Source organism: Myxocyprinus asiaticus, chromosome 21 (assembly GCF_019703515.2).
Source record: "Myxocyprinus asiaticus isolate MX2 ecotype Aquarium Trade chromosome 21, UBuf_Myxa_2, whole genome shotgun sequence".
NCBI lineage: Eukaryota > Metazoa > Chordata > Actinopteri > Cypriniformes > Catostomidae > Myxocyprinus > Myxocyprinus asiaticus.
This window is the reverse complement of record NC_059364.1, coordinates 27,624,735-27,637,880: the sequence shown is the minus strand read 5'-3', so window position 1 is coordinate 27,637,880 and position 13,146 is coordinate 27,624,735. Positions and strand designations below refer to the sequence as shown.

At 40.1% G+C, this 13,146-nt stretch overlaps 1 protein-coding gene across 2 annotated transcripts in view; it reads right to left on the bottom strand.

Moving 5' to 3' along the window:
- The window catches only part of gfra1a (gdnf family receptor alpha 1a), a 148,676-nt gene extending 135,946 nt beyond the window's left edge, over window positions 1-12,730 (bottom strand). For both annotated transcript variants that reach the window (XM_051648614.1, XM_051648615.1), the window contains exons 1-3: window positions 12,402-12,730; window positions 11,485-11,787; window positions 10,772-10,855 (exon numbers count right to left, since the gene is read on the bottom strand). In XM_051648614.1, coding sequence (XP_051504574.1) covers window positions 10,772-10,855; window positions 11,485-11,787; window positions 12,402-12,441 — 427 coding nt within the window. In that variant the 5' untranslated portion in view covers window positions 12,442-12,730. The remainder of the gene's footprint in view (window positions 1-10,771; window positions 10,856-11,484; window positions 11,788-12,401) is intronic.
- Between the last annotated feature and the right edge of the window lie 416 nt (window positions 12,731-13,146).

The following is a 13,146-nucleotide window of genomic DNA, read 5'->3' as shown; positions in this document are numbered from 1 at the left end:
GATCATGAGAGATCAAGAGTTCAGAAGTCTGATTGCTTTGGGGAAGAAGCTATCATGGAGTCGGCTGGTGCGGGTCCTGATGCTGCGATACTGCCTACCTGATGGTAGCAGTGAGAACAGCCCATGGCTCGGGTGGCTGGAGTCTCTGATGATCCTCCGAGCTTTTTTCACACACCGCCTTGTATATATTTCCTGGAGGGAGGGAAGCTCACCTCCGATGATGTGTTTGGCAGTTCGCACCACCCTTTGCAGTGCTTTGCGGTTGTGGGCGGTGCTATTGCCGTACCAGGTGGAGATACAGCCAGTCAGGATGCTCTCCACAGTGCAGGTGTAGAACCGTGTGAGGATGTGGCGGTTCATTCCAAACTTCCTCAGCCGTCTCAGGAAGAAGAGGCGCTGATGAGCCTTCTTCACAACGACTTCAGTGTGGACGGACCATGTGAGTTCCTCAGTGATGTGGACACCCAGGAACTTGAAGCTGCTGACTCTCTCCACTGGTGCTCCATTGATGGTGATGGGACTGTGTTCTCTGTCTTTTCTTCTGAAGTCCACCACAAGCTCCTTTGTCTTACTGACGTTGAGGGAGAGGTTGTGCTCCTGACACCAGTGTGTCAGAGTGTGCACCTCCTCTCTGTAGGCTGTTTCATCATTGTCAGTGATCAGACCTACCACCGTCGTTTCATCAGCAAACTTAATGATGGCATTGGAGCTATGTGTTGCCACACAGTCATGTGTGTACAAGGAATACAGTAGTGGGCTGAGAACACAGCCCTGTGGGGCTCCAGTTTTGAGGATCAGCGATGAGGAGATGTTGCTGCCTATTCTAACCACCTGGCGTCTGCTTGACAGGAAGTCCAGGATCCAGATGCACAGTGAGCTGTTTAAGCCCAGAGCCCGGAGTTTCTCATCTAGCTTGGAGGGCACTATGGTGTTGAATGCTGAGCTGTAGTCTACAAACAGCATTCTCACATAAGTGTTCTTTTTTTCCAGGTGGGAGAGAGCGGTGTGTATTGTAGATGCAATGGCATCATCAGTGGAGCGGTTGTTGCGGTAAGCAAACTGCAGCGGGTCAAGATTGAGTGGCAAGACAGAGCAGATGTAATCTCTGATTAGTCTCTCAAAACATTTGCTGATGATGGGGGTCAGAGCAACAGGACGCCAGTCATTTAAACAAGTTATTTTTGATTGTTTTGGAACAGGCACAATGGTGGATGTTTTAAAGCATGTGGGGACTACAGACAAAGAGAGGGAAAGGTTGAAAATGTCCGTAAAAACACCAGCCAGCTGGTTCGCGCACGCTCTGATGACGCGGCCCGGAATGCCGTCTGGGCCCGCAGCTTTGCGGATATTCACCCGTCGGAAGGATCGGGTTACATCCGCTACAGAGACGGAGAGTGAACTAACCTCTGTAGCTTCAGCCGCGAGAGCTCTCTCCGCGAGGGTGGTGTTATTTCCCTCGAAACGAGCATAAAAAGTATTTAGCTCATCCGGTAGAGAGGCAGCGGTGTTCATGGCGGAGTTTTTATTCCCTTTAAAGTCCGTGATGATGTTAATTCCCTGCCACATGCTTCTAGAGTTGGTGGTGTTAAACTGTGCTTCAATCTTGCTCCTGTACTGGCGTTTTGCTGTTTTGATAGTTTTTCGGAGGGCATAACTGGCTTGTTTATGCTCCTCCATGTTCCCGGAATTAAAAGCAGAGGTTCGCACATTAAGTGCCGCGCGAACATCGCTATTGATCCACGGCTTCTGATTCGGATAGATTCGTACAGTTCTGGTCGGAATCACTTCCTCTACGCACATTCTGATGAAACACATTACGCTATCAGCGTAAAGCTCGATGTCGTCATCAGAGGCGGACCGGAACATCTCCCAGTCCGTGTGATCAAAACAGTCTTGTAGCATAGAATCTGATTGGTCCGACCAGCACTGGATCGTTCTGAGGGCGGGTGCTTCCTGTTTCAATTTCTGCCTGTAAGCGGGCAGAAGCAGAATGGAAGAGTGGTCCGATTTGCCAAATGGTGGGCGGGGAAGGGATTTGTAGCCATCCCGGAACGGAGAGTAGCAATGATCCAAAACCCAGTCCCCTCGTGTGTTGAAACTAATGTGCTGGTGATATTTTGGTGCGACTGATTTTAAACTGGCTTTATTAAAGTCCCCGGTCACAATGAACGCGGCCTCAGGGTGCGCGGTTTCCTGCTCACTTATAATCCCATACAGTTCCTTGAGTGCCTGGTCTGTGTCGGCTTGTGGCGGGATGTACACAGCTGTGATAATGACCGCTGTGAATTCCCTCGGTAGCCAGAATGGTCCACACAGAAGCATAAGAAATTCCAGATCAGGAGAACAGAAAGACTTGATGGAATGTACGTTCCTCTGATCACACCAGAATTTGTTGATCATAAAACATACACCACCTCCTCTAGTTTTACCTGAGAGGTCTTTCGCTCTGTCCGCTCGGTGCATGGAGAACCCCGTGGGTTCGATGGCTGAGTCTGGAATCTCCGAAGACATCCAAGTTTCTGTAAGGCAGATAATGCAGCAGTCCCTCGTCTCTCGTTGGAAAGAGATCCGCGCTTACAGCTCGCAGAGCTTGTTATCCAGAGACTGAACATTTGCCAGTAGAATAGTGGGTAGCGGGGGTCGATTTGCACGCCGTCTTACTCTGATGAGAACGCCGGCTCTGTTTCCCCTTTTCCTCCTACGTTTCTGCGGCCGTGCTGCCCAGACAAAGGGCTCCGCTTGCGTGTTTGTAAACAGCGGGTCAGCATTGAGGAATGTTTAGTCCGGTTTTCGGTGTGAGATCGCTGAACCAATGTCCAAAAGTGTTTGTCTGTCGTAGACAATAAGGCAGACAACATCCAAGACAAAAAACATAAGAATTGTAAACAAAACAAACAAAACATTGCTATGTTGTGTCGGAGCTCGCAACGCAGCAGCCATACTCGGCGCCATCTTGAGACAGAATGTATGTATGTGTGTGTCTGTACGAATGTGTATAATTAGTTTTTATTTTTTATTTTTTTATTATTATCTATGTCTTGCTGCTGTTTTTGTATTGTTGTACACCGGAAGCTCCTGTCACAAATTCTGGTTAAAAATGTATTGATTTTGCGTATGCCTCTCATGTCACACTGGATTGACTGTGTTTTCCTCCACTGAAAAACTGAGACTTTCAAAAATGCTCTCTAATATGCATAATTTGAGAAACGATGGGGTAAGGAAATGGAAAACCGAAAACATATTAGTGTGGATGTGGCCAGAATAAAAGTACTTTCAGCTGCATATGGCTGTCAGTCTTTCTTTACAAATGTATTTGTAACGTATTACAGTTTTAGTATGTGGTTGTCAAAGATAGTAACTACAAGAGCAGGATTACTGTACCAAAAACAGTATAGGAGGAAATGATACCTGTGTTATCAGATTTTATTGCTGATTAAGAATATATTATTAAGCGTACAATTAGCCAACAATTCTGAAGATTTCAGTCTTTCCCAATTTAAGTAGATAGGAGCTGTCCTTGTATTCCTATTGCTTAGATAGAAAATAAAGTAACTGCATGAGGCCATTGCCACGATAGCCTAAAAATAAAATAGTGAAACTACATAGAATAAAACCGATTTAACGGTTTGACCTCTCAGGACCTTGTGTCAGACTACAGAACTACTCTGCATTTTACTTTAGCTTTATAATCTTCTAAACTGTACTGCTATTGTCTACCTCAGCATTAGCAACAGACGGATAATCCTCTGATCCACCACAACGGAAGAACTAAGGCAAAAGGAAAAAGAGAGAAACAAAGAAATCAATGGTTTCTTGTACTCACAGCTTCAAGTTTCTATTTTAACATGCCTTACTATTGATTAGCTTTTGAAGCGGATCCTTCCCTGAGCAGCAGCTAGCTCCAGGAGGATAGAAGAGAGTTTAGCAGAACAAAACCCCAAAAATTGAGAGAGGGGAGCTGGGAGATGATAGCCTGATGCTTCCTTCTTGGCCCACCTGATCTGTGCTAGCAGTGCAATAACAAATCCGTCTTGAGAGTGGCCAGCACACAGTATCCAACATGAAAGGCTTTTGTATTGCATGATGGACTTTCCCAGAACAGCAGCACGGTGCACCAAGCTTTTATTATGGGAATGGAAGGCTGACTTTGAAGGGTGAGCAGTTAGAGAAGAGCTTGCCAAGCACTGTGCTCCCACTTATGCCAAGATGAAAAGAGTTCCGGTGTTTTGTGTGACGAGAGGAATCAAATACCTGCTTAGCACAGAGCAAAGGTAGGCAATGTGTGGAAACAGCAGAACTGTATGTGGCATGTGAATGTAGATGCTAAATACACACTAATTAACAACTTGGAAATCATGCTTTACATGATTAGAGGTTGACAGATTTATTGTTTTCAAAAAAAGAATTCCCGGTGGATTTTGGGCTTTAATAGTTGCGCTTCATGCATCAAATCTTTACTTATGAATCATTGAATAAATATATTTAATTATAGAATAAATGTAATACAGCTATTTTCTGGTTATTATTGGGACTTTTAGTTGCACAATAAACTGCACCTGTGATTGCATACATTTTGGACTCAAGTAACCTTTATGCCTAATCCGCCCCTTCACACTAAGGAAAGACAATGTATTTTAAGCGTTCTGGCGCAATAAAAGAAACAGAACGTAGGTGAAGACGCTTGAATCTGATAACTTGACACAGTGCCTAAAAAACTGTGGCACTCCTACACATGCTGAAAAAAACAGTTAGATGCAGCACAATGGTCAAAGACGACCATCTAGCACATGTCTACATAGGAAAACACAGCGCAGACAAAAACATGTAAATGTACAGCCCCTTACATGAACTCCATGTTTTGTTTTGTTTTGTTTTGTTTTGTTTTGTTTGTCTGGAGCTGATTAACTAAGCGCTGCTGCAGCCCTAGTTGTCTACATTTCCTAACAGCCTCACAACATCATATCAGTAGGGATATTCAAAAGGGTTGCACAGCTAACGTGAAAGGACATACAACTCACAATTTCCAAGGTTTAAAAAAAAGGAAAGATGATGCTATAACCTTCAGCAAAACCAGAGAAACACAGTTGATCATTGTTTAAACATCACAACCATGAAGAAATGCAAGACCCTGCTTATTCCTGTCAATTAAAGAAGGAGAAGTGGGATAGGATACCTGCACAAAAGTAGAGAAATATTTTTTTCAAGGGAGAAATAACATTCGTTAACATCAGTGTGTTGGACTTCTTACACATCTCCGAAAAAACACATTGCAAAGCTCAAGAAACTATCCATATATTCAACATCTCATCTTTATTCATATATGTGCTTTCTGAGATTGTTTGATGTCCTCTTCTTTTTCATGGCTACCCCATCATTTATGTAATTTCTGCCCAGCCAACTCAGGCCACATAGCAGACTGGCTATTACACTTTGTGTCACATTCTCTCCCAGGCTCCTTTTGACTCACAGGGCCACTGAGATCTAACTGACAACTGGCTGACATTACCGAGTACTTTATCAACAAACTCCACAATTTTACACCATGCATCTCCATATCTATAACAGCTCTTGTTTTCCCAAACTGGTGCATTTTCACCCTCAACAAGATTGAATTACCACCATAAAGGCCTTTTTGTGAATTTCAATGGTTCTAAGGTTGTTCTAGTTCAGATGTTTTGGAACGGTATGTGGCTGAAATTGGTACCATTGAGATACAGTATGACAGTGTGCCGGAATAAGAGAGTAAACCATGTTCTGAGTGTTCAGCCGCTTCGTTTCTTTCTGCTCTCCTCTTGCATAAAACCTAATGATGTGGAGGTAATGCAAAGTCAACTCAGATCAGAGAAAAAGAGAGTGCCAAATAAGTGTGAATAAACTAGCTGTGAAAAGTGGTGGTTTCCTCAAATCTTTAAGCTTACTGCCTTCTACTTACATTTCTTTGACTAATTCCTTCCTTTTTTATGCTTTCATACAGTTTCTTATTACAGTTAGAAAATTCTACTTAATTTATTTTCCCCTTTCTTAGCTCTTGTGCCATCACACCTACTGTATAACCTCCCAACTCTCAAATGTCTTTTGCTCCCACAAAGGCAGAGGAATTTCCTAACCATCATATTCATTTGACCCATCATTCAGGCCAGGTGAACTGGGCCTCGTTTCCCAAAAGCATTGTAAGCCTAAGTAGTTCTTGAAAATGCTCGTAGATTTACGAGTGCTCTGAAGTACTCATACAGCGCAAAGAGCATCGTAAGCACATAGACTTATCGTAGAATCCATCTTATGATTCATCTTAGTTTTGCAGCCCATTTCCCAAAAGCATCGTAACTTAAGTAGTACTTGAAAATGCTCGAAGATTTATGAGTGCTCGTACAGCACAAAGAGCATCGTAAGCACATAGACTTCTGCAGACACCTGCAGGATAATCGCAAAATTACACCTGATACAATTTAAACACCTATAGCTACACTTTATGCTAAAACTTTAATATCAGGATACCTATGTTTTATTTATTTTTATTTTAAAAGACAATAATAATAATAATAATAATAATAATAATGTGGCGGCGGGGGCATGGTCGAGCGTTCGTCCGGAAAGAGAGAAAGCGGTAAGGGTGCACACACCTGAGCGCTATAATGTCTAGCACCTGTTTCTGATTGCAGTAAGCACTTGGGAGAGCGATAAAAAGGGACCACACCAGAGACGAGGGAGAGAGAGCTACCCGTTTGAAAGAGAATATCTTGAGTTTAAGCTAGAGTGTTCTGCTGAAAAGCCCCTTTGAGTTGTTTATTAAAAGTTATACCTTTGAGTTGAAGCCCAAGTTTCCTGTGTCCTCCTTTCCCTCCCTTCCTTGAACTTTACAAATAATAATAATAATAATAATAATAATAATAATAATAATGAAATGCATAAAATAGTTGCATAAAAGAGTCTATATAAATGGATGAATATATTAATTAGTAAACAAAGTTATTTGTGTGGACTAGTTGGTAACAGCAAAGTGGTGGCATGATTAATGCAGACAAATGTGTAAATTAAATTTAGAGAGAGGAGAAAAAATTCAATAACTGCAAGAAAATCGTCTGTATTTATTGGATAATCCTTGTTTTCTCTTCCTATCTGACACCCAAAGGTGCTCTCGCCAGCACTACAAGTTGTGTAGCACCGCACATGCAGCATTGCTGTCACAGTTATCAATTTTGGGAGTAAAGAGCAGACCTCCGCTTTACTGGTGAATGTCCCTAAAGCGCAGCTTCTAAACGTTTCCATATTTTGCACTGCGTGATAACACGGTGAACCTCGTAATATTCAATGAATGCTTGTAATTAGCAGGATCATACACACGCCGTCTTCACTAATCCTGGAAGCTTTTATATCGAGAGAAATGTGTGAAAACAAAATATGACACATTCATGCCTGATTATGGAAGCAGATTGTGTAAAAGAAATAGATTGTTCCTCACAAAATTATTGTAAAACAATATGTAAATATGTAGTTAATTAGGTCGAATATTTAAGACAATATTTTTAACCAAATATTAGCAAGGTAAACTACAAATGATTGTAAAGTTAAGCACAAATATAATAAAGTTACAATGACGAGCAGCACTATACTTTCACATTTCAGCACTGTCACACGGACAGCGACTTCCTTAAGTAGCACTTACAGCACGTACTCACAATTTCATATTAAGTGCAGTTTTGGGAAACGCATGTAAAAAATAACGAATATTCGTAAAATCGCTCGTTGAAACTGCTCTTAACCGCTAAGATCGATCGCTATTGGGAAACAAAACCCTGGTTAGTTCATCTTAGTCAACTCTCTATCTCACATTTACATTTATAATCCTCACCAAGTTTGTTTACATTTATTCAGGCCATTTAAAACAAAAAATAGATATACATTTATGAGCAGAGGGGGACGGCACCCGCCAATCCATTCCATCTGCAGAAACTGTAGTAAGTGACATAGAACAGAAACTTTGACCCAGACATCACTATGTCTTTGTATTTGTTTTATTGGCACTGAGGCATATGAGGACACTTCAGGCAAATAAGGGCAATAGATCTGAGAGAGAGAAATCGTTGGAGCATTGAATAAGCCATTTAATCGGGTGGAAAGCAGACATCAATACAGGCAGAACCCAGCAGGATACTCAGCAGGAAAACGGAAAGGGGAAGAGGTAGATTTTTATGAGGACTCAGAAAGTTTCACACAGAGAACACACAACCAGGCTCAACAACCCAATAGAGTGCAGCTGTGTTTTCTAAAGGGAGACCATAACATGAGAAAAAACCAAAATTTTTGTGACCCTTGGCCCTTTGTTTTTTATTCTTAAATAGGCTTTCAGTGATGCCATACAGACGTTTTCCATATTTAAAGTGTGCGATTTCAAAAACAAAAAGCTGTTTTCACTTTGTACTTATATAATAATGGTGCTATAAAGATGTACTAGCGCTGATGGAACTGATTTACAGCATGAACATTTTATGGCCTAAGGTGACTAAATCGAATGTGCATAAATTATTACTCAGAATGTTATATCTGACAAATTGGATGAGCTGTGAAACAAAAATATCTGCTCCTAAACTACAGTATATGAATTTAAGACATTATTATTTAAGGTATTAGGCATTATATTTTATGTTTGTGGAATACTGTAGTCTTCTAAGCACTAAGTACCACTACTTGAAAAACAAATTAAATATGAGACTAGCAGTTTTGTAGTGGACTTAATTTATAAAGGATCATGAGCATTACTATATTGGTGAGATATTTAGGTTCTGCTGCAGCACTGAGATGGCGGACCACTCTTTATTCTTACCACTATACCTCCAGCAGATTAAAAGCATTTTACAATAAATTGAGATAAATAAGAGATAAATTAGTTTAGTTCAAACTGACTTAATAAAAACAAAACCAAACAACACCAAACAACACCAAACAACACCAAACAACACAACACAACACAAAACAATTTTTTTTTTTTTAAATGACGTCCATCTGATGGGTTGAGGAGGAAATGTGGAGCTGTGACCTACTACTCACAGACACCCAGACTAGTCTGCCCTGCCTAAGTGTCTGTGTCATAAATCCCCATGTAGGTGGGAAACTGATTCCCCACTTGGCCTGTTTCTTAGCCAAGGAACTAAGCCGTCAATCAATGTAAAGAGCTTTCCAATGTGGAATAAGGAGCACCCTCAGATTTAGAGCGCACTGCCATAACTCTCTCTGTTCTCACAACCGCAAAAAGATAGAGTGCAAGGGAAAACAATAAGGTACATGTTATTTTAATTACTGTGGTGTTTACCGGCTTACTCTGGTTCCCTAAGAACCAGAGAGCTCTAACCAGGCTTTCCGGTTCTTCGCTTTCGTTATTTTGATTGGCATGACTTACCAGTGACACTGGATTTGAAAAGTTTACATTTCCTTGAATTGTAGTAACTCGAGCAACTGTTTTTTCCCCTCCACATCTGTATAAGCTGCGAGTCAGACTTTATAAGTCAACATATTTTCAGACAGCATCTGGTGACAACACTGTGGATTGGCGACTCTCTCATAATTTCCTGGAATTTAATCAAAATCTTTAGACCAATTTGTATGGCTGGACAATGGTATATAGCTAAACTAAAGGTTTTACCTGACTTTAATCTAATTGCATTAGAGAATAGGTATATGTAAAGTTTACCCGTCTTAAACAGTAATTCAAATGAACCCATGCGAACTGTATTCTCAGGATGCAACAGTTTTACACAGACTTCTCTTAGAAGTAGTCTAATGTTGAATGCTAAAAAGAAAAGAACAGTAATGGGAAAGATATGAGAAAAAATACTTTATTTAGTAATTAGTTAATTATGTGCAACCACTCTATACAGAAAAAAAAACTATTAATACATTTTATTTTTAAGTTTTATTTATTTTAAGTTAATTCATTATTGCATTTATTTTTAAATTATTTTAGAATTACTTAAAGCATGTTTTTAAGATACACACAATTATGTGACAGTGAGCTTAGACAACTCAAATTAAATATTTTGTCCAATTTGAAGAATTTAAAAGATACTTTAACCTTACAGGTGCAAAGTTTATACTTACTAATGAGACTGCAAAGTAACTTGAGTTTTCCCTCTTTCACACTCAGAGGTCTATGTCAAATAAATTAATTGCTTAAAAAATAAACCTTTGCTATCACCAACTGTTGTGAACACTGTTGACAGTGCATCTTAGCTCTTTTTTATTGGGTTCCTATCCATGGTGAAGAAGGGAACAACATTGACACCTAGAGGATGATCCAAGTCAGCATCCTGTATCTCAGGCCAGATTCACATAACCCTTCCTACCTTCATGAATGTTTTGCCTCAATAACCCGAGGCATATTTATAAAGTAATTTCATTTCAGCCAAACCCAAAATAAACTAATTTGAAATGCTACTGATACATCAGCAACATCTTCAATAAGCTACATCAGTGTACAGTATTTTGATGGTCCACTGAGCAATAACCATGAACATTCAGAACTATATCTCCCCATGCAAGATCCAGAAGATCAGAAACCGTAAGACAGCATGCATTCACAAGGGCATAAAGAGGAAAAAGAGGAAAGACAACAAGTAGGACATGAAAAAAAAATCCTGTCTTTACTGTACTGTATATACCAACCCAGCTGGTTGAACTATTACTATACATGTACATGTCAATGTTTATCATTTGGGAACATAAGATTTTCCAGTTGTGGTTAAAAGCAATGAAGCTGATTAAAAATTGTGAATCCTACCTGAATAGATGGGGGCCAGTCGAAATATATCTGAAAGCCGGGTGTTCGCAGGCTCATATGGTGAATCCTCAAGTAAATCATTCCCTATAATATAAATAAATAATTAAATGAAATGTCGCTTAAGAAGAAATATATTTAGGATCAATAAATACACATACAATGCTATATCAATTATTCATAAATGTATTATGTTGTTATTAAATGTGTGTTTTAAGCTACAGTCCTGGTAATATCCTCTCAATTTGTTTGAAGGAAATTGCTATTTGGGTCATTGATTCATGGAACTGGTTTACATTTCCGCAGCCAGTTTCTGGTTGATTAGGTATACTGGTCAGTTGAGCTGAGAGAGTTCCTGCCACCCACCCCCAGCACATGAGCGCACACACTATCATAAAGCATCAGAGAAAGAAGACCAGATGACAGCACACTCCATAAACTTTAATGGACATGCTTCAGAGAGCCATTTGAAGACTTTTCAGTCACCCTATTTGATAACTTAGCAAAGCAATTTCTTGGCCCACAGTGAGGTGGAATAAAACTGCACAGAGCTCAGTATTGCTGGCATGTGTAAGCAAAGGCTGCTTAGTCTTTAATATAAACAATGCCATAGGAAAAAATATGTGTACCATATAACTGCAGTCTGAACAAAGGTACGTATGGTCACAGCATTAGATATTTACAGTGTACTGTGTGTGAAGACAAGGTCTGCGCACCCTGTAAATGCTGATAGATTCCCCAGTAGATGCGCAAGCAGTTCTTCTCTTTCTTCATGCCTCTTTTACACCGGCAGTTGTACAAGGAGCTCTGCTTTAGAGCGTCCAGAGCAATCCGACATTCATCCTTCGCCTCCATTCCAGTCACCATACTGAAGTTGCTCTCCCTCCCCGCTACGCACTGCCTCATAGTTCGATACTTTGTGCTGCATCCCGGTTCCTTCAGACAGAGTTCGTTCGCCTTGACACAGTCCAAGCGGTTTGCACTAGTAAAGAAAGAGTCCTCAGCAGATAACAGCACATCTGTACAGGACGATAACAGAATTAATGACATTACTAAAAAGATCGCAATTTATTTAAATGACCTCAGAGACATCAAAACTCAGTTAACTGCATTTAATGACATGCAATTAATTATTATAGGCGAAACTGATACTGCTACTACTATAATAATAATAATAATAATAATAATAATAATAGTCTAATATATTGTTTTAAATAATACGTTTAAAGTGTATGGAGACATGTGTAATAATAATGTCCAAGAAATAAAATGGGATTTAACCAATTCAAGCTGCTTTATAGACAAAAAAACAAAAAAACAAACAAACAAAAAAAAGAATAACGCATTGCTATTTTAAGTTGAAAGTAAAACAGAGCTGGCCCTACATGTTTCTAGTTAAAAGACATTCAAAGTAGCCTGTATGGAACAGTTATCCACCTAGCAGGCTGGTTCTCTACATACTGAACGTGGAGATCAAACATGTGGATCAAAATAACCACAGTCTGAATAACTCTTTCTGATGGTCTTATGGTCAAATGTGGGTGTTAATCACAACTACTGCGCTTATCTACAAGTCCAAGATGTTTAATTTACAAATCAATCTCTGCACATACAAAAGCGCATTACAACTCACCAAACAATGGTAAAACGATGTAAATCACGGCGATGATCATTGCGTTTATTATCCGTGGGCAACACTCGCTTAGTTTGTTCGAACAAGCAATTTATTGTTTTGACTACCAAAATAATCCTTCCTCATTCAGGTCCATTGAAACATCGTTGGTCAGAATGCACATCCAGAGTATATAAGGGGGAAAAAATCCCGTCACCTGGTCCAAAACTGTCACCAACCGATATGGAACAGTTTCTTAGCTTAAGACTCGTGGACAATGGAACAAACGAGCAGAAGATGAGTCGCGAGGCAGCAAAATAAAACTCCAGCTCTCAAGATACGCGCGTGCGACTGAGCGCGCGACAGTACTGTGGCATTCAGTTGCGCTGTAACCTAAACCAAAAACCACACACGAATCAGTGCACTCTCAGCATTTCTGCTTACAACACGGTAACATGACAAAGACATTCAGTTTTGTTACTCCAAAGTTTTCGTGTTTGATGCACTCTCAATACTCAGACTGTTCTCTTCTCTATAATTATAAAACTGTTTGGGTATATCAGTCATGCACGGTTACTGGTCTTCTGTGGTTACGTGGATATTAGTTGAAAAATCTGATCTGAATGGGTTAGATTAGTCTGGTGTTCTTATGCCGTCGATCAACGGTAGCCTGTGTAATGTTGTACGCTTTTGTCAGCTATTAACGGACACGTGCAACGTAATTAAAACAATACTTAATTTCTTGGCAGTAGATGTTGGTTAATTA